The 22,201-nt window shown below is 35.6% G+C and overlaps 1 protein-coding gene across 1 annotated transcript in view; it reads left to right on the top strand.

The window, feature by feature from the left end:
* TTN (titin) overlaps nt 1-22,201 on the top strand; it is a 244,075-nt gene that overhangs the window by 58,004 nt on the left and 163,870 nt on the right. The window contains exons 44-64 of the mRNA XM_063429784.1: nt 9,580-9,855; nt 11,524-12,087; nt 12,469-12,750; nt 12,858-13,136; nt 14,473-14,751; nt 14,845-15,123; nt 15,236-15,520; nt 15,620-15,898; nt 15,996-16,277; nt 16,388-16,666; nt 16,763-17,041; nt 17,143-17,421; nt 17,514-17,801; nt 17,892-18,170; nt 18,264-18,545; nt 18,651-18,929; nt 19,028-19,306; nt 19,469-19,747; nt 19,861-20,148; nt 20,308-20,586; nt 20,795-21,076. Coding sequence (XP_063285854.1) covers nt 9,580-9,855; nt 11,524-12,087; nt 12,469-12,750; nt 12,858-13,136; nt 14,473-14,751; nt 14,845-15,123; nt 15,236-15,520; nt 15,620-15,898; nt 15,996-16,277; nt 16,388-16,666; nt 16,763-17,041; nt 17,143-17,421; nt 17,514-17,801; nt 17,892-18,170; nt 18,264-18,545; nt 18,651-18,929; nt 19,028-19,306; nt 19,469-19,747; nt 19,861-20,148; nt 20,308-20,586; nt 20,795-21,076 — 6,177 coding nt within the window. The remainder of the gene's footprint in view (nt 1-9,579; nt 9,856-11,523; nt 12,088-12,468; nt 12,751-12,857; nt 13,137-14,472; nt 14,752-14,844; nt 15,124-15,235; nt 15,521-15,619; nt 15,899-15,995; nt 16,278-16,387; nt 16,667-16,762; nt 17,042-17,142; nt 17,422-17,513; nt 17,802-17,891; nt 18,171-18,263; nt 18,546-18,650; nt 18,930-19,027; nt 19,307-19,468; nt 19,748-19,860; nt 20,149-20,307; nt 20,587-20,794; nt 21,077-22,201) is intronic.

The following is a 22,201-nucleotide window of genomic DNA, read 5'->3' as shown; positions in this document are numbered from 1 at the left end:
GGAAAATCCAAATAAAGCTGAAAACCCTAAAGAAGTTGAAACCCCTCCAGCATTTGTTAGACCCCTTCCTACAAAACGGATATATGAAAATAGTACTTTGAGCCTTTCGGCAGAAATAATTTGTGTCCCTAGCCCACTAGTGAAGTGGTATAGAAATTCCTTGTTGCTTGAAAATGACGAAAGAACTAAAATGGAGAAAGTGGGAAATTTGCATATGTTGGAAATATCTAATATAAACATCAGTGAAGGTGGTGACTATTTGTGTATTGCAGAAAATAGTTTTGGTGAAGCAAAAATCAGCACTCATGTAGATGTTTTGCCACATGATGGCAAACTGTTCCCTCTGCCACCCCCCGTGACACATCAGCATGTGATGGAATTTGACATGAATCAATATGCAACGTCACGGTCACCTTCACCTCAAGACATTCTCTTAGAAGTTGAGCTTGATGAGAGTGAAGTTAGAGATTTTGAGAAGCAAGTGAAAATTATCACAATCCCTGAATTTTCACCAGATAGCAAGAGCATGGTTATTTCTCTAGATGTCCTCCCACTGGCTTATGATGATCAGATTGATGATGTCAAAGTAAGCTTCGAAGCAGGTGATAAACCACCAAGGTTTTTAAAGGCTTTGTCAGACTTGGATGTTGTGAAAGATTCGGATGCAGAATTTAAATGTTCTGTAACTGGTGTTCCACAGCCGGCTATTAAGTGGTTCAAAGAAAGTTCAAGCCTATTATCAGATGCCAATAAGTACTTTATAAAAGAAGAGGGTGATGATCAAAGTATTTTAGTTCGTTGCGTGAATAAGGATGATGTTGGTACTTATGTCTGTCAAGCAGTAAATGATTTTGGAGAAGTTACAAGCAAGGGTCTGTTACATGTGGTCGATTTGGAAGTAATTTTTGAGAAAGATAAAGAGAAAGACATGCTGGTCACTTCTTTAGATGGTGCAGAAAATCTGGACAAGAATTCAAATTCTTTTGCAGGTGAAATGCAGCCAAATGATAGCCAGAAGGAAGCAGATGTTGCATTTAAAATTGAAGGTCATGGTAGCGAAGTTGATAATTCTCCTGAATTAAATCCAGTAGAAGCTACTAAAATTGAATGTGATGCTGGTAGAGATCACATAAGAAAGCCATCTTTGGAGAAAGATATTCAGTTTATTGCAGAGGATTCTGAGAGCTGTTGTTTTGAGTTTCAAGTAACAGGCATGCCACCAAAATTTGAGAAAATGCTCCAAAACATAACTACATCATTAGGTGCATCAGTATCTTTTCAATGTGCAGTCCTCGGTTCTCCAATGCCAAGTGTAACTTGGTATAGAGATGATGTGTTAATTCATAGTGAAAAATATGTAACTGAAGAGGAAGCTCCAGGTATCCATAAGCTAACAATTAATAGCATTGATAGTGCAGATGAAGGGAGATACACCTGTATGGCTACAAATACAGAAGGCATAGCAGAAACAAGTGCTTGGCTGAAACTAGCTTAGAAGATCTAAAGTATAGATGTGTATTATTAAAGATAGACACCAAGTTCTATAAAGGCTATATTCCGTTTAGGGTAAGGTGTCACTGCCACTTTAAGTACTCTGTAATGTGTTTATGGTAAATCTAGAATATTATCATATTTAGTACAGATAACATTTGTGTTGTTAATTTAATTGTAAATAGCTACCAACTGCCATTATAGGGCAGGTCAACTGCAATGTTCCACCTTCAAGTTGGACTGCAGCTTCTTACAGGCTGAAGGAGATGGGAGTTTCAACTCTGGTGGACAGTTGTTACGTCCTGTGCTAGATTTTATCGTAACTGTAATAATATATTAAGGAAATTCAAAATGTATGGAAGTTTGGATGATTTTTCTGACTGATAGATGATATTGTGCCTAAATAATATTGTTCCTAAAATACTTGAAGACCATAAAAGTTTTCATTCATTGTGTAATCATACGTTTTATTCCTTTTTTGAGAGAGATTTAAAATGTATTGCTGAATAAAAACTAAATGTATTGAAATATCAGTGGGAAAAAAAGCAAATGTACACATATTGTATGAAGAACATTTATGACAAATAAAGTAATAGTAACTGCGTTTCTAAGGGTCATTTTTTCCCTCCTTAATAATTCAATTTTAAATCATTCATGCGTTTGTGCTGAATGAATCACAAATTGCTCATGCTCCAAAAGCCCTGGGCATTGAGAAAAGTATTCAAAAAAGTATAGCCATTTATGACGTTGTATTAGAAAAATGCATTTTTGAGTAGTTTAAATAGCAAATGGCTATTTTAATTTGAACAATGCAGGCCTACAAGAAGAGCAAAACTCATTTATTTGACATTATATGTATTAGTATAATTACCCAATCAGTCAATCAATTAGTTGCATGTCTCTTGTAACTTTAATTAAAATTCTAAAGCCATGTATAACATTACTATATATTTTCTGGAAATTGTATGCCTAATTATATATTGGATTTAGGCAATTAAATGATTCCTCAAAATATTGGTGTTTTCTTTAACTCTATTTCTATTCAATGTCATAAATAGGGGATAATTTCACCTAACATTGAATTGTAGTAGACTGAATATTGAATTGCAAAATTTAGGCAACAGTAGCTCATTGAAAAAAAAAAAATCAACTCAGTTATAAGCATACACTGTTATAACAACTTGGCTCTTGTTGTAGTAATTTTGCATTTCAGATTTCATTTTACCACAATCATGTGTTAAGTGCATAAACCACTAGATATTGACTTATTTTGTGTATGTTTTTGTTTAATGTTTGTACAGTATATTACATTTATTCAATAAAAAAAATAATAATCCAATATGTATGTCATTGTTGTTATTTCCTTTCCTAGTTTTAGGAGAAAAATCTATTTTAGAAGACAATGAATAACTTAAATGTGGCCATAGTTGGTATTGTTTTCGTTTATCATGAAAAGTACAGCTTGGCAGGTGTATAAATAGTTTTTTTTGTTTGTTTGTTTTTTTATGTGTTTTTACTTTAGGTAAGCTGCTATCTACTTTTGTATTTCTACTGTCGTAGATGTAGTGACGTAGTTGCTTCTGATGGGTAGAAATAATTCCATCAAAGAAAGTATCATTGAAATTAATTTGTGTTATGGAAGCTGCAGGGTGATCAGATCCACCTGGTTGTCTGGGACACATATCATATATACATATTGTTGGGCAACACATGAAAAGGGTAGCCCTGTAATATGTAGAATTCAGAAGGAGGTGTATACTATTAAGCAATTAGGCAATAAAGAATCCTGCAATTAAGCAATTAGGCAAAGAAGAATCCTGCAAAGTATGCATTATATATACACATTTTATGCATTTTCATAAATATGGCAATAGTATATGTGTCCCTGTAAAGATGGTGGATCTGGATACTCTGAGAAACCTGATCTTACTCTGGTTTTTTTATGTCTGAAATTATTTCTACTCTGATATAAGGAAAGCTGCACCTGTAGCTATCACTAGGGCAGAAGCACAAATAAGAAAATAACCACAAAAAATGGAAATTGCACATAACATTGCAAGACCTTTCATTTAAAAAAAGAGAAACTCAAATTTTGCATCTAGGGAGGTAATGCTAATGTTTTCGGATATAGATCATGGCCCTGTAGTGTCACTGCTCAGTTACCTGACATTTAGGTGTTAAAGCACTTTATGTAGCCTTTGTCACACCTATGTGACTTACACAGTCTCCATGAGGTTTATTTTTCAAACCTATCTTACAGCACATTGTGTTTACTTTATAACTTTGTATAACCCTTCTCTGTTAATTGAATTTGAATCTTAGAAAAAAATAACTTCTAAATTAAACACACTGTGCAATAAGGGAAGTTTATAAATAAGATATTCCAGGATGTTTGTAGGGAGGCTGTGTGAGACTCCGCCGGGGAGGTGTGGCTATGGATGAATAAGTAAAGTAATTTAACTCCTAAATGGCAAGCAGTTCAGCCGTGAAACTGCACTGGCATGATCTGTGAACCAGGACCTCTTTAATAAGCTAAATTTGGCTTTACAAACTGTCCCCTGTTTTATAAGTAATCTATCTGTAAGATGTATAATTTCTAGAGCAATATGGTTTCAGAGTTGTGTGTTATGGAATTTGTAATACAGATGTCAATGGTTATGTAGATGTTTAATTACCATGACTTAATAAGACAAATTGTACATTTACATAATTACTTACCATAACATGCTGCTCACCATTAGTATTTTCAAAGGATTGCATGCATTTGAAACACTTTTAGAATGGTTAAACGTAATTCTGAAATTTTAACCCATTTAAGTTTTTGAATAGTGCACTTAGAGTTCTGGAATTCTAGAACCAAGATCAGTCATTGGACAGACCACCTATGGAAATCTAATGTCCTAGTGATTTTTTTGTCATTGAACAGTCAACCCACAGATTTATTGGGTTCTAAATGATTTTACTCATTGATTAGGGCTCCAGTACACATTATTAACCTATCGAATGACAAACTGAAGTATGTTTTTTATAGCCAGATTTATAACACTCACTTTCCTAGTATAGGAAATGCATTAATATGCTGTTAATTGCTTTTTTATACAGAAATTTCTAGTACTTATATTGTATCTTCCGAGGAGGTGGAGAAAACAGAAACCTACAGCAGCGAGCTACAATTATTAAACAAATCTAGAGCACTTGATCTCATGCCTGAAGCTTCAGTCTATTCCAGCTGTTTAGAATTAAAAAAAGAAAGCACCGTGCCAGTTTTTCTGAAACAGCTCACACCTGTAGAATCTAGAATAGGAGATGTAGCCACGTTATCGGTACTTGTTAGTGGTGTTCCGTTGCCTAAAATTCAGTGGTTGCATAATGGTGCAATTTTGAGCTCTTGTGAAGCCTACACGTTTGTATATGACGGCAATGAGTACAGTTGCATAATTCCATATGTGAAAAGAGAGAACGAGGGGGAATATATTTGTATTGCTAGCAATAGTCACGGAGAGACCATGTGCAGCTGTTATTTTACTGTAGAACACCAAGAAACAACAGAGAGTCGCAAAAAAGAACAGGAAAAGCTACATAGTTGTCAGGGTGCCCCTAGTTTTGTAAAACCAATAGAAACTGTTAGGAGTTCACAAAATAATAAAGCTGTATTTGAATATAGAATTATTGGAGATCCAAAACCCAAAGTGCAATGGTTCAAGGATGACTTGCAGATAATACCCAGTAAGCATTTCATTATTTATCATAAGCAAGATGGAAGTGGATCTTTAACGGTACACAAAGTACGCTTGGAAGATAGTGGTTCCTACATGTGTAAAGCATTTAACAGTCTTGGAGAGGCTTCTTGTACAGCAGACTTAATTGTGCCCGAGGATCCACAAAAAAAGATCACAAAGTCCTATAAGAAATCTTCTATGCAAGAGTCAACCGAAACACGTTTATATGCAGTTAAACTCCCTGGAGAAGCAAGAACAGAGTTGCAGGAAGGCCACACAATGTTATATACAATTGGAATTGAAGGTAGACACACTGACTTAAGCAAAGTAGAAATAGATGCAGAGCACGGTGTGACCTATATGGATCAAAGCATAGTACAGCTAGAGTCTGAAACAAAAGAACACTTGCCTCTAGCAACATCAGCTGTCCTCGAACATAGAGACATTAGTGAGCAGCATGTAGATGATATAAAAAGCCCATTAATAGAAGAGTTACCTTGTCCCCAAACTGAGTCACTGCTTTTGCCTGTAGTTGAAGAAACTATTGTAACAGATAAGGAAAGTAAGCTGAAAGATAGCTATCAAGGCTCTGTGCAGCTAGATTTCACAAGAGAAAAGAAATCTAACAGTATGTCAGTCTTAGCAGAAGAAAAACGTGCAATATTATGTGATACAAGTGAGTCTTTTCTTAGTAATGATGAGGAAACTGCTGTTTCAAGTTATGGGCCAAGACAGGTCTTACAAACCCATGGTGTTGAAGTTGTTGAACAACTAACAAAAGAACATTCCCTTTGTCAGGGAAATCCTCCTCTAGAGGAAATTATTCAAGGTCTTTTTTCTAGAGCAGATGGAGCTTATTTGGATCCATTAAGTATATCTGTAACAGATTCACAACAGGCACTTCGAAAAGAACATATATTTAATGCTAATCAGTCCACAGAAGAAAAAGCTTCACTTGTAAAAGATGCACCTGTAGTTAGTAGTCTTGTTTCAGAAGAGAAACATCAGCTTGCACATGAATATACGCTACCAGTCCCTGATATTGAGAGTGCAGACGTAGGAATTGTAAAACAAGAGCAGAAAGAACCTCTGCATTTGCAAGTTGTAGATTCTCTCTTACTTTCTTCTAGTGAACAGCCTTTTAGTTTTACCCTACCATCTGAAAATCAGGCAGAAATCAGAAAAAGCCCAATCTTTCTGCATTCTTTGTTGTCAAGTGAACATAAACCAATTTTAAGTGAGAGTTTTACACATGTACCTCGGGCAGATGAAGAAGTAAACTTAGATTTTTCCAAGGAACAGCCATCTCTGCTACATATTCAAACTATACAATCTGAATTGATGCTGCCTAAAGAAGAACATTTTATTTTCAAAAAATCTGAGCCAGAACTTGCATTGCAAAAAATGGAAAAAATGTATAGTCGGTGCTTGACTATGGAAGAAAAAAATACACTTTCAGCGGAGACAGTACAGAACCTCCAAATATCACCAGAAGGACTACAACCTTTTATTACTACTGAGCTTCAACAACACAAACGTACCAACATTGTGGAACAAGTAGCAGTATTGCCAAAAGAAAATCTCCTAGAAGCACTGAAAGAACAGAGAGCTTCTCTACAGAAGGAGGATCACCAAAGAAGTTTGCAGTTATGCGTTGCCTCTGAAAGAAAGACTATCGATGAAGCTCATGACTCTGCTTTTCCAGAGATTGATGTGCAAATGTCCAAAACTATGAATGAATCCAAAATGCAATTAGAAGTCCCATCCATTGAAGATCATGGCTCAATAATAGAAAGTGTCGTTATTTTAGTTGAGGAACAACAAGATTTTGCATCAGGAATCCAGGAAGGACAATCAATCAAGCTCCCTCTATTAACTGAAGAAAAACAAGCAATCAAAGAGGTACATTCAGATGCGATACATAAACCAGAAGCTGAGACATTAACTGTAGAAAGCCAAGCAAAGAAATCACTGAGCGTCACAGAAACATTTGATCCAGAAATGCTTAGTAAGGAAGAGTCTCTTGTTTGTGAGGTTCCAAAGTCTTTTCATTTACAAATGAAGACTCACGTGAGAAATGCATTAAGATCAGCTTTGACAAATAAACCATGCATCTTCTCTTCTGAATTATTGTACAATGCTAAAAATATAGAGGTCAAGACAGTTCAGATTATGAAAGAACCAAAATATATCATATGCACGTATCTGATAACCACAGGCAATTTTGCCATTGAGGAAATAACGTTATCACTTCCTGGGGTTTATCCACAAATGGCTGATATAAAATCTGAACTCAAGAGTGCATTACAAGCTATAATCAAAGAAGAGATGCATGTGTTGGAAGCAGAAGAATCAAGGATTGGAGATATTCCAAGACAGGAGAACTTGCTTGTTACAAGTACAGCTACTAAAGTAATTACAGCAGCAGCTGTTTCAGTTAAACCCATGGTCCAGGAAGCTGCAATTGTTTCACCTGATAAAGTAGACATCTGGCAACTCAATGCCACCACTGAACCAGATGAGTTTGAGCATAGTCCTCCAATGCAGTCAGCTAGTACAGTATTACTTAATATGGAAATAAAGGATATAGGTGCATCTGCTGGTACTGATGAAGTTAATATATCTGCTGTAACTGTCCAAGACACCACAGAAATAATAAGAAGGAAAGAACGGTGGGAAGAAATATATGAGGATGAAACTGTTATAGTTTCTGATAAGCCTACCATAAAGCAAGGCTTATCGGACACTGTTGCCGAAGAAGGAGATAGCACTGTTCTCACAACAACAATAACCAATGCTGAGCATGTTAGTTGGTATTTTGAGGGTAGACTGTTGTCTTCAAGCATAGAGATCATGTGCTCACAGGATGGTGAAACATATACACTAGCAATCAACAAAGTGCAATTGGAGGTGCATCAAGGAGAGTATACGTGTGAGGCAGTGAATGACGTTGGCAAAACAACAACATCAGCGACACTCACAGTTATTAAAAGAGGTTGGATTACGGGGATAAAATAATATTAATGCCTCCCTGCTAATATAAAACACCTTTCAGGTTCCCATACATGTGCACGTACTAGCTAATAACAAAACAAGCTTCTTCATACATTGAAATAGTCTTATATTCTGTTCTAACTATACAGTCTGCACAACGGCTAATGCATATTGCACTTTTTGCTAGCTTTGCAGATAGTTGATTATGTTTACTATTGCTGTTATTTAACGCACAATGCACTATTTTCTCAACCAGTTCTCATAAACAACCTAGTGTATTGAATCATCAATTAAGGGATCCTACCGGAACAATTACAGGGTTACTTACTAAAGTGAATTAATATGAATTTCAAATTTTAGAGTAAAATATTAATAAGTCAGCTAAGATGTTCATTAACGGGAAGCACCAGAAACATCTGGTGTGTGTTGTAACCGTGTAAGCTGCTATAGCAAAGTTATCAACACCATCTTAAGGGTTTTATGAAAACTGGTTTGAAATTTATTAATGTTGTCCCTTTAAATGTAGAAAGCGTCAACTATAATTTGCACTGTTGTACATTGCAAACTCTTTTTAGTTTGTAATTGCATAAATCATAATTTTTCTGTCTAATAATTCTGTACACTTCTGCCTCCTGTATCTCTAATGTAAACTGCACACAGTATTAACAGTCCCACATTTATTCCTTTACTTTTATTTATATGTGTATGCTTGCATTTAGCTATACTTAAAAAAAAAAAAAGCTAGGCTTTGCACTTCATAAACATCAAAGGTGATACGTTGCTAAAATATGATCCAACGCATTTCACTTGACAATGCTTTATATGGTACTAACACAAATGTTTTGGAACATCCATCTCCATATCCCCATCCACAACACATTAAAAAGTGGCACAGTTCATATCGTCAGCACCATGTCAAGATTATTTTGGGCACCTTTTCATTTTCCGTTCACGAGTTCTAAATCCACAACTGAAAACAACGCGTTTGTATCTGCACAAATTCACATTTGCACTTTTAGATCACTCCTGTCCTGTTTTCACCAGTCATTTTCAAAATCTTCAGGTTGAATTAATTAATGCATTTTTCATGTTTTTTTTTTTATCAATTGTCTTAAGATCACTGTATGTAATAAACCACTCTTTTTGTGCATGCTCACATCATTCAGTTGCAGTTCTTGGATTCCATATATCACTCTGGTGTGACTATTTAATATGCAGATCACAGTTGTTAACCATTTCCTTCCATCGTGACAGCCATATTCCTATCACATTTTCTGGACTGTTCACACAGCCTACCCTTTTCTTTTAAATCAAGTTTTATCATTTTTCATTTTATTATACACCTCATATTTTATTTTTTTTATTTTTAAAACAGCTCCAATTCTAAGAAGGAAAGTTGAGTCCTTGGAAGTAGCTGTTGGCCAATCTGCAGTTTTCACCTGTGAGACAGAGCCTGCACCCAACGTCAGATTCCAGTGGTTCAAGTCTGGCCGGGAGATTTATGAGAGTGACAAGTATTCTGTCAAGACATTGAACTACATTTCAACTCTGGAGATTATCCGACCTCAAGTTGTTGACTGTGGAGAATATTCTTGCAAAGCATCAAACCAGTTTGGTACCGTTAGCAGCACAGCGTCCCTGAATGTAACTGGTAAGAGCAGAATTTGTACAGTCGAAAATACACACACACACAATCATATGTGTGTGTGGATATATATATATATATGCATATATATATATATACATATATATATATATATATATAGTTATATATGTATATACGGTGACAACAAGGATATTATGCTATCATGATATTACAGTCTACAGGAACCAATGAAATAATTGCACAGAAGTAAAAAAGAGTAATATGTTTAACTGATACTGTCACACATATTTCTAGGATAGAGAAGATCTCTTTCAGCTTACATTTTGAGTCTATTCATATACACTATTTGAAAAACAATGCAATTTGACACAGATAAAAAAATTATATACTTTGATTCCCTCCCCAATTAAGGGAATAAAGGTAATGTTTCAGTCAATCCTGTAACTCTTATTGCACTTAGTGGAAGAATTACAGAGCCCGCGTGTATAAAATTATTGGGAGATCCTTGTGTATCTTAATTATATTTATACTGCTGTTTATTTACTTCAGTGGTGGTTTAATGAGGCTGCAGCTTTGTCAGTGTGTGCCCATTTCCAATCACATCTATGGAGAATGCTATAAATGTGCAGCAACACCACAGCCTCAGTGACAATACACATGTAATGACAGAGAGGTAGGGGGGAAAAAATCAAGGCAGGACAGTATGTTTTATTGTTTTCCAATTTTACTAGCATATACAAATCTAGAATACATATTCCAAAGCTGACTTAAATATCTTGTGTGCATTTGTTATGCTAGTAAATATAATGCTTGGAATGGCATTTTAAGACAAAGACTTATAAGAAATGATGAATAGGGGCAATGTGAGTAAATTAAAAATGTGTTATTGCTTTCATAACACACTGTACAAAGTTGTTCTTAAGTAAAACCAGTGGGATTGCAATATGGATGAAGGGGGTCACCAGTACACGACTGTAGAGAAGGGGGTTGATCAATTGGTTGTTATGCTAAATTGTTTGACATGTTCTTTGAGATATTAATTATTAGCTGACGTTTTTCTTACAAATCCTGTTAATTATGTGGGGACAAATTGAGAGACTCTGGTCCATTTTAAACCAGAAATGTTAACTATCATAATAGCCTTATTCAAAATTATTCTTTACTGTGTTTTTTTTCCAATTTTCAATTGTGGGATTCTGATCTCACCAAGAAAAGATAATTTCTTCTCGTTGCTAAATGTTTAAAGAGATACTTTGAATTCTTGCATACAAATCATGAAAATCTTTGTTAAATATACATAAATCTGTATATGAATATTTCTGCACAAAATGGTAAAAATAATCTAAGGTCACTTGTAAGCAACCTCCTATGGACAATGTATTTGTGACTGGAAATTAATCAAGCTTAAATCGGTTATACTATTTCATCTTTCTTATATGCAATAATTTTTCTTTTCTAGAGATTGCCACAGATGTGTGCGACACAGATAATACCAGTATAAAGTTATAATAGTTCGATCCTCACATAATCATTTCTTATTATATAGTATACTATAGACATTTTCTTCATAGTCACAGGCTAGTGGACTAGTGAAAATGTCCAAATGCTTGCGATGCATATTAATTCTTACATTGTTCTCTTATTTATTAATTTTCTCTAGTGTTACAATATGATTGCACTGATTAAATATTGAACCCTATCTTTTTATTGCAGAAGCCGTTCCTCCATCTTTTGTTACCAGACCAGAGTCTGTTACTTCTTTTGTGAGTAAGAAAGCCAAATTCCAGGCCACAGTGTCAGGGACCCCAGTAATTGATACAATATGGCAGAAAGATGGATTCACCATCTCTGCTTCTGAGAACTGTCAGATCTCAGCGGTAAACAACAAGCATACCTTAGAGATCTCGACTCTTTCAACTGCCGATAAAGGCACATATTCTTGCAAAGCCTCAAACAAGTTTGGAACAGACACCTGCCAAGCTGACTTAACAGTTATTGATAAGCCACATTTCATTAAAGAGCTAGAACCTTTGCGCTCTGCTGTCAATAAAACCATACGTCTTGAATGTCAAGTAGACGAAGACAGAAAAGTGACCATCATCTGGACAAAAGATGGCCACAAACTCCTCCCTGGAAAGGACTACAAGATCTATTTTGATGATAAAGTGGCATCTCTTGAAATTCCTATAGCTAAAATTAAGGATTCCGGAAATTATGTATGCACCGCTACAAATGATGCTGGAAGCAGCTCAACTTCTTCAGCTGTTACAATCAGAGGTAAGAGATGCGGAGAAAGCATTTCCGAGATGAATTAATGTAATGCAATAATCTAAAATTGTATTTAGAGATATCAGTGAACAGAATACATTAAATAATTGGTTAGAGTTGGCATTTTAAGAAATGTAGCTATATATTTTATTTTGCCAGTTAAAATTGTCTCTTTGTCTTGTCCTGTGCTCTATGAGGAATATATGAGAATGTATATGTACTTGGTATATATCTATATTACATATATAAATATATATCTTGAAACAAATTGAACAATACAATTAAGTGTGGATGCTCTTCCATTCCGTCTTGTACAGAGTCTCTGTCTGCTACCAAAATCTTATTCTCTTGTTTCGGTATCTTCTTTTTCTTCTTAAAATCTTTCTTTAGAACCACCGTCTTTTGTGAAGAAGATAGAACCATCTTATGTGTTAAAACAGGGCGAGTCAGCACACCTGAGGTGCAAAATTAAAGGCTCTCCTGAAATCCACGTCACTTGGTACAAGAATAATACGGCTATAAGCCCGAGTAACATGTTTACAATGTCTTTCGACAATTCAGAGGCTATTTTAGATATCACCAACATGAAAGTTGATGATAGTGGAAGTTACACTTGTGAAGCACTTAATGATGCTGGCAGTGAAAGCTGCACTTCAGAAATTATTGTAAAAGGTTTGTATCTTGTGTACAATTACACGGAATATATATTGTGAGATGGAAAGTTGCATGTTTCTCAACTGTAGTTATGGTAACTTACTGACCATTTGATGCTTTTTTAGAACCTCCTTCTTTCATCAAAAAGCTTGAACCAGCAGAGATTGTCAAAGGCTCCAACACAATGCTTCAGTGTGAAATACTTGGTACTGGACCATTTGAAATTAGCTGGTATAAAGACAAGAAACAAATACGAAGTAGTAAAAAATACAGGTTGATATTTCAAAGGTCTCTTGCGTGTCTGGAAATCTCTTCTTTTAATAGCGCAGATGTTGGGGAATATGAGTGTGTTGTAGCTAATGAAGTTGGCAAGTGCATCTGCGGTACAACATACAGGCTTAAAGGTTAGTACCAATAAGGTTACTCTTGAAAGGTCTTTCTTCTAATGTTAAAAATCCTTATGATGTCTCTTTCTTGACCAACAAAGTCTTTGCTAGCCGACAGCTCTTATCTGCAATGAAGACATTCTTCAATTAAATCAATATATAATTAGATACTTTCACATTTGATGATCCTTCGAGTGGCAATAATAAGTGTCTTCTACTTATTGGTACTAGAAGGGCTACATTTTCATGCTGCTTCATAAAGTAAAGGAATCTCGATGCCATTGAGTAAGATTTATAACGTAACCTAGACATTTTATACATAGGGACCATGAGTATATTCACCAGGATGTGTTCAGACGCTAACTTGTTTGACTACATTATGTTGTAGCTCCAGTAGCAAACTCTTCACCTTCTGTGTGTTAGGAACTGTGCTGCTTAGAATCACTTTGTGCTAGGCAGTCATATTAAAGCTGCTACAAGGGCCAAAATAGGGCCTCCCAGTCATCCAGGTTTGGTCATGACAGTCCCGATTTTCAGGTCCTGCCCTGCTGTCCCGACTTAGTTCTCTTTTGTTGATATACAAGAAGTATAGCGTGAGCACATCATTAGACATGCTCTTGCTATGTTCAGGGCACTATGACCCTGCACTGAATCAGTTCTCCATGCATGGTCTGCCTTCAGTGGATTTGCAGGCAACCTGATGGGCATTCACACATCATTGGCCGTCTTCCTTTACCTCCCACCCACCGGTCTCATGCTTCTGGGGTCTCAGAAGTTGGGAAGTATGCCAACACTCTTTTAAAGCTTAATTTATGATTTGAGCTTTTTCAGAATGTTATTTTAGCCCTGAAGGTGGGGGAGCAGGTAACGATCTACTATTCATCTTGAAATATCCACCATCTCTTGCAGTTGAACCCTTATATTATTTTCTGTATTGCATTTTCTAGTTACATATAGTGATGGACAAATCTGTTTATAAGGGCAAACAGTTCCTTGTAAACAGTTTAAGCAACTAAAATGTGTAACTTAATCTTTATGTTCACTAATAGTGTGTTCATATTTGAGACGTCTAAGCATATCTTCTTGATAAATGTGCTTTCATTTCCATGTAGGCCTCCCTTGGGATGTCCTGTGTAATGGAAAAAAATGTTCTTTCCAAATAAAAAGGCCTTTTTCATGCCTAAAACAGTCGGTCTGGTGGATATTTACTTACAAAAGTTTCACTGGGTTTTCACATTAATTGTGAATATTCCCTTGAAACAAATTAGGAGTTTTACCTCAACTGTAGTTTTGCACATAGTTATGAAAACTTCACAACAGGGATTTTTCAGATTATCTCTGTTTCTTGAATTAGAACCTCCAATGTTTGTGAAGAAGATTGAAAACGTCACCTCCGTTGTCGGCAACAATGTTTCCATGCAAGCAGTTGTCAAAGGTTCTGAAGTCATTACTGTCTCATGGATGAAAGGAAGAGATCTGGTCAGAGAAGATGACAAAATCAAAATGACATTTGACAATAACATTGCCACATTGCACATTAGCAGTGTTCAGATAAGCAGCGCAGGAAAGTACACATGCGTAGCTGAAAACGATGCAGGGAGCCAGACCTGTTTTGCAGAGTTGTTGGTAAAAGGTCAGTTGGCCCTTTCTAATTTAGAGAATCCCTTCTGTCAGCCACTCTAGTTCACATAGCATTCATAACTCACTCTGTCTAATTTTATTATAGAACCAGCAAAAATAATTGAAAAGGCTGAGCTGATACAGGTGACTGCAGGCGATCCAGCCACATTGGAATGCACAGTTGCTGGCACTCCAGAACTTAAGGTCAGGTGGTTTAAGCAAGGAAAAGAAATAACCTCTGGCAAAAAATACAGAATAAGTTTTAAAAATAATATTGCTACGTTGAAGTTTTATTCAGCTGAAATTCAGGACAGTGGTGAATATTCATTTGAGGTGTCCAACGATGTGGGCAGCAGTAGCTGCAAGACTACTTTTACAGTATTAGGTCAGTATAATATGGAACTAATTAAAATATATATATATATATATATTTATTTTTCTTAATACTTAAAAGTTTGTATAAAATGAACATACTTCTTTCTATCTACCATAAACAGATCGAACTATTGCTCCATCATTTTCAAAACCTTTACGGGACATCGACAGCGTAGTAAATGCTTCCTGTCGCTTGGAATGCAAAGTTTCAGGCTCTTTACCTATGAAAGTTGTATGGTTTAAAAATGAACAAGAACTCACTGCTGATAAATACAAACTGTCCTTTGTGGAAGGCACTGCTCTTTTGGAGATAAGACAACTAAATATGAATGATTCTGGAACATATGTTTGTAGAGCAACAAACGCAGCTGGAACAAAAGATACCAAAGGAGCTCTAACTGTAAAAGGTTTGACAGATGTGTTCTTTGTTCTTTTAGGTTAAACTGCGTGATTCTTCTTTAGTGTCATTATGGGTATATTAAAATCTCTCTTCTTAATACATTTAGAACCACCAAGCTTCATATCTAAACCAGAATCACAGGATTCCTTGCCAGGATCTACTGTGTGTTTGAAAACCACTTTTAAGGGAACACCACCATTGACAATAAAGTGGTTTAAAGGTGTTGAAGAACTGAAAACTGGAGGAGCTTGCTACATCGCTAAGGAAAACACCAGTAGCACTTTGGAACTTTATGCAGTAAAAACTACTGATTCAGGGAATTACGTCTGCAAAGTCAGCAATGTTGCTGGCGTAGTGGAATGCAGTGCAAACGTGTTTGTAAAAGGTTTGCATTTTCTTCTTAAATTTGCACTGAATCCTGTACTCTTACACTCTTTTGCGTCTCTTCTTTGTTTCTTAATAACTCTTTTTAAATCCTGCAGAACCTGCAAATTTTGTTGAGAAGTTAGAACCATCACTACTGTTCAAGAAAGGCGACTCTGTACAGTTGGAATGTACGGTTGCCGGGACGCCTACCATAAAAATTACATGGTTTAAAAATGACAGAGAAATAAAAGAGAGTGACACATGCAGCATGCCATTCTCAAACTCTGTTGCAGCTCTTAAACTCTTCAGTATAAGCCTTGAAGATACTGGTGAATATGTATGTCAAGCGAAAAATGAAGCTGGTACAGATTTTTGCAGCTGTGCTGTGATAGTTAAAGGTGTGTTTTAATACTATTCTATTTTAACCATAATATTTCATACAAAATTAACATAATTTAAGTTTTCTTTAGCCTGCTAATTATGAGGGCATTTTTGTTTTATGCTACAGAACCCCCATCTTTTAGAAAAGAGTTTGAAAACGCTGAAGTTTTAAGAGACTCTGATATTAATTTGGAAGGGGAACTCACAGGTTCTGCACCATTTGATGTCTCGTGGTTTAAAGATAACAAACCAATTCGGAGTGGTAGAAAGTACAAAACCTTTTTCCAGGATACAGTTCTAAGCCTTAATATTTCAAGATTTGATTCAGCGGACATCGGAGAATATCAGTGTAGGGTATTTAATGATGTTGGAAGTTGCCTCTGTAGCTCTCTTGTGAGCCTAAAAGGTTAGTCAAATGTAGAACAAATCAATTGAGTTTTAATTTATAAATCGCTTCTTAGCTTTAAGTCTGATATTTATCAAAAATGTATTTTTCTGTTAGAACCCCCTACATTTACTCGGAAGATCGAGAACCTTAGTTCACTTATTGGAGGAATGGTTGCATTCCAGTGCTCTGTGAAAGGCTCACAGCCCATTACCATTTCCTGGTGGAAAGACAATGATGAGATCATGGAAGGTGAAAACATAAAAGCAATCTTTAAAAACAATGTAGCTACATTACACATAACTTCTGTTAAAAGCAATCTTGGTGGAAAATACACCTGTGAGGCCAAAAATGATGCAGGAATTCAAAGATGCTCCGCAGTGTTGGCAGTAAAAGGTTTGTTACTTTTGATGTATCTTTCTCAGCATTCTAGACTGAGATGCTCATGTACAGTTTGAACATTTCCATTCTAAATTATATTATCCCATTCATAACAGAACCAGCTACGATCATTGACAAGGCCGTATCCGTGGATGTCACAGAAGGTGACCCAGCCACTTTACAGTGCAAATTCTCAGGAACTAAAGAGATCACAGCCAAATGGTTCAAAGATGGAAACGAATTAAAATCTGGCCTTAAATATAAGATAAGCTTTACCGAGAATGTTTCTGTCTTAAAAGTTATTTCAGCAGAAAAGAATGATAGTGGGGAATACACATTTGAAGTTCAAAACGATGTTGGCAGAAGCACCTGCAGTGCATCTGTTAATGTACTGGGTTAGTATTCTTTGTAATATATATATTTATATATTGTCCTTAAAAAATGTTTTAGCTTTCTTTAACACAGTATTTTTTTCTGTGTTAATCAGATCTAATAATACCACCATCATTTACAAAGAAATTGAAGAAAATGGACAGTGTGAAGGGATCCTTTGTCAATCTGGAATGTATAGTTTCTGGCTCCCATCCTATAACTGTTAAATGGTTAAAGGATGAGCAGGAGATCTTGCCTAGCAGAAAGCACAAGTATTCTTTCCATGATAACATCGCATTTATGGAAATTAATGAGCTGGAAGGTTCAGACAGTGGAACCTACACTTGTGCCGCCTCAAATAAAGCTGGAAAGAACCAGACCAGTGGATATTTAACCGTTAAAGGTTAGGATTTTGAATCCATTCTTTCACTACGAACCCTAAAAATGATAGAGTAAGTTTGTATAACTTTGTTTTCCATCTTAAATATTTTAGAACCACCATACTTTATTGAGAAACCCCAGTCGCAAGACACTCTGCCGGGTTCTAGAGTACAGTTCAAAGCTCTTATGAATGGCACCACACCCATGGTAATAAAATGGTTTAAAGATAGCAAAGAACTTCTTTCTGGAGCAAATCGATCAGTTTGGAAGGATGAAACCTCGAGTACTCTTGAGCTGTTGTCAGCAAAGGTTGCTGATTCGGGAAGTTACACAGTCCAAATCACTAATGATGTTGGCATGACAACTTGTAAGGCAACTCTCTTCGTTAAAGGTTTGCCTTCTTTTTTTATTAATATTTAAAAGCATTGTTAACATTATTGTAGGCTTTCTGCAGTGTAAAAAAATTTGTTTTACTTTTGTTTAGAACCCCCTCGGTTTGTTAAGAAGCCAAGTCCATTGTTGATGTTAAGGAAAGGTGAATCCACAAGTTTTCAATGCCAAATAGCTGGCACACCTGAGATCAAGGTGACTTGGTACCTGGATGGAAATGATATTACAGCTAGTGACAAATATGAAATTTCATTTGCAAATGGCATTGCCACTCTTGACATTGACAATGCTGATGTTGATGACAGTGGTATATTTGTTTGCGAAGCTACCAACGAGGCAGGCAGTGAAAGCTGCAGTATTGATCTTAAAGTGAAAGGTTTGTTTAAATTTTAGTCTACTTAACATTTCCTGTTTTATAACTAGTGCCCAAGATTTGTCCCCTTTCAAATATGACATTCCATATTTGTTTTCTGATTTGTAGAAGCCCCTACTTTTAAAACAGTGTTTGAACCACTAGAAGCAGTGAAAGCTTCTGATGTGAAGCTGGTTTGTGAAGTTGATGGAACGCCACCATATGAAGTCACCTTTGCGAAGAACAAAAAAGAGATCCGTAGCAGTAAAAAGTATTCGCTAGTTCAAAAAGAATCAGTATTTGAACTTCACATTTACAAATTTGACTTTTCTGATGCTGGTGAATACCAATGCACTATCTCAAATGAAGCAGGAGGTTGCTCTTGCACAGCGTCAGTCCACATGAAAGGTTAGTTATAATCTGAGCGGAATATATCTACAAATCTACAATACATAAGTAAATACATATTACTTATAAAATGTTTAAATTCCCTTTACCTTATTTAGAACCTCCATCCTTTGCTCAGAAGATAGAAAATGCTACTACTGTCCTTGGAAGTTCTGCTGCATTCCAATGTGCAGTAGTGGGCTCTGAACCTTTAACGGTATTATGGATGAAAGGAGATAAAGTTCTAGAGAACGATGACAACACTCATATTACCTTTGAAAATAATATTGCAACGCTGTACATAAGATCAGTTGAAACAGACCACCCAGGGAGATATACATGTCAGGCTTCCAATGAATCAGGAACTGAAAAGTGTTTTGCTTTACTCATAGCACAAGGTTGGTAGGGTGTTTTCAGTTCTCTTTCTTTCTTTCTTTCTTTCTTTCTTTCTTTCTTTCTTTCTTTCTCTCTCTCTCTCTCTCTCTATATATATCATAAACACTAATTACAACATATGATAAATATATTTTAAACTAACTAAAATTAACTTTTTACTCCAGAACCAGCTCAAATCATAGAAAGACCTAAGTCAGTAAATGTAACTGAGGGAGACCCCGTAACTTTGGAATGCACAGTGGCTGGAACTCCAGAACTCCTGTTTAGGTGGTTTAAAGAAGGCAGGCAAATAATGCCAAGCAGATACTATACTTTAAGTTTCGAGGATAACGTATCAAGCTTGAGGATTCAGTCCGTGAGCAAAGAAGATAGTGGGGAATATACATTTAAAGTTGAAAATGATTTTGGACTCAGTAGTTGCACGGCGTACGTGACAGTTCTAGGTTAGTACAATTTTACAAATACTTATCGAGAAGTATATATATATATATATATATATATATATATAGTTTCACAAAACTCATGAATAATGCCCATACTTTTTTTATTTGGACAGATCAAGCTATTCCACCATCTTTTACCAAAAAGTTAACTAACATGGCTAAAGTTATTGGATCCACTATTCAAATGGACTGCAAAGTCTCCGGCTCAATGCCCATTAATGCACAGTGGTTTAAAGATGGGAGTGAAATCTTTCACAGTGCAAAACACAGACTTGTGTGCCATGAAAATACAATATCTTTGACTGTTGCCAATCTAGATCTATCTGATAACGGCAATTACAAATGCAAAGTAGCCAACGTTGCGGGAAGTGCTGAATGCAGTGGCATTCTGACTGTGAAAGGTTTGATATTTCTTATTTTACCATTTTATTTCTCTTTTTGCTCTTGAAACCTTAATATTAACCTAAACCTTATATTTGCAACTCTTACTAAAAGCAACATTTTAAAAAAACATTCCTATTGTATTAACTTATTTAAATACTCTTTCTTCAACGTCGCAGAACCTCCAAGCTTCATTGTCAAACCTGAAAGCCAGAAGTCAATCCCAGACTCTTTGGTGGATTTTAAAATTGAAGTCAAGGGAACACCACCATTTTCAATTAAATGGTTTAAAGAGGAAGTGGAACTCTTTTCTGGAGCCAAATGCTTTTTTGGAATGGAAGGGTCTATAGGTTTCTTAAATCTGTTCACAGTCGATGGAACAAGCAGTGGTCGATACACATGCCAAGTTACCAATGATGTTGGTAGCGATTCTTGTAGCACAATGTTACATGTAACAGGTGCGGAGATTTGCTTGTCTTTATGTTTGTGTCCTACTCAATGTGAAACTAGGATTTATTTTCTTAGAACTCTTAATAACTTACATCAAATAAGGCTTTCATTCTTTTTCTCAGGATCGAATATAATTAGTACCACTTGTGCTGCTAATGACATATCTATTTTCCTTCCTTCTTTCTTTCTTTTCTTTTATTTCTTTTGGCTTCATAGAACCTCCAAAGTTTATTAAGAAGTTAGAGGCATCTAAAGTTTTAAAGATCGGTGACTCAGTCCGAAGTGAATGCAAAATAACCGGATCTCCTGAAATCAAAATCACCTGGTACAAAAATGACAGTGAAATTAGACCCAGTGAAAAGTACAGCATATCATTCATTGATTATATACCAGTTCTTGAAATTAACAACCTTGGTATTGAAGACAGTGGGGATTATACTTGTGAAGCAAACAATGATGCGGGCAGTGCAAGCTGCAGTACCAAGATTATTATTAAAGGTCAGAAACTGCTTTCAATCCATGATATCATCTATACTTGCTATCCAACGCATCTTTTAGAACTCTCAAATATTTATTTAGCAATTTGCCATGTTTCATACACACCAGGCAATTTAATTATTAGATAACCAGAAATGCTCTGAAGGGGAAAAAAATAAAAGTATTACTACTACTAAATCTATTACTACTAGTTTAACCCCTTAAGGACCACACTTCTGGAATAAAAGGCAATCATGACATGTCACACATGTCATGTGTCCTTAAGGGGTTAAAGATGTAAGGAAAATGGAATAAGAATTAAGCATTTACATAGCATTCACTAAACCAGCGGTGGGCAACCTTTAGCACTCCAGATGTTGTGGACTACATCTTCCATGATTATTTGCTAGCATTATGGATGTAAGAGTGTTATGGGAGATGTATTCAAAAAATATCTGTCGTGACAGAGGTTGCCTACCCCTACACTAAACAGTTCTATTGTGGCATAAAAGTGTACTTTGAATTCCCAGCAGTTGTCAGTTCAATTTAATTTAATTTAGAATGCTTATTACAATGATCCTTCCTCTAAATAAATATAACTTTGAAATAGAATCGAAATCTGCTAGTATTTTCAAATATTTTTTTTAATTAACATAAAATTTATTATATTAATTTAGATGTTGCCTCATTAATAGAGGAAAAACAAAAAAAAATTATATCACTTCAACAGTGTAAAATAGGCAAATATGTTTGTTAAAGTTGAGTATTCGGACATTAGAAACATGACCAGCAAATCGATAGTGGCTGTCGTCTGCTTAGATTCTCTCAATGCTAATGTAAGAATGGAAAAGTTTAAATAAACCGCATGGCGCCATTATTTTATGATCTTATTTATCATATATACTAATATTAAATTTATAATGATGTAATATTCATGCTTGCCTTATTAAATCTTTCCTGGACACATTATATACATAGTACTAGACACATCCAATCACAATGAGATATAGCACAAATAATCTACTGGCTTTGGTCAAATATTAGCATGATGAAACTACTTGAACTAAATTAATTAGCTATTTTGCCAATTTGATACAATCAAAAAGCATAAGATTTTTTCCCATTCTCATCCGAGCATTTCGGAGT

Source organism: Pelobates fuscus, chromosome 8 (assembly GCF_036172605.1).
Source record: "Pelobates fuscus isolate aPelFus1 chromosome 8, aPelFus1.pri, whole genome shotgun sequence".
In the NCBI taxonomy this organism is placed as follows: Eukaryota; Metazoa; Chordata; class Amphibia; order Anura; family Pelobatidae; genus Pelobates; species Pelobates fuscus.
Note: the sequence above shows the minus strand (reverse complement) of the source record. Positions and strands in the feature narration are given on the sequence as shown.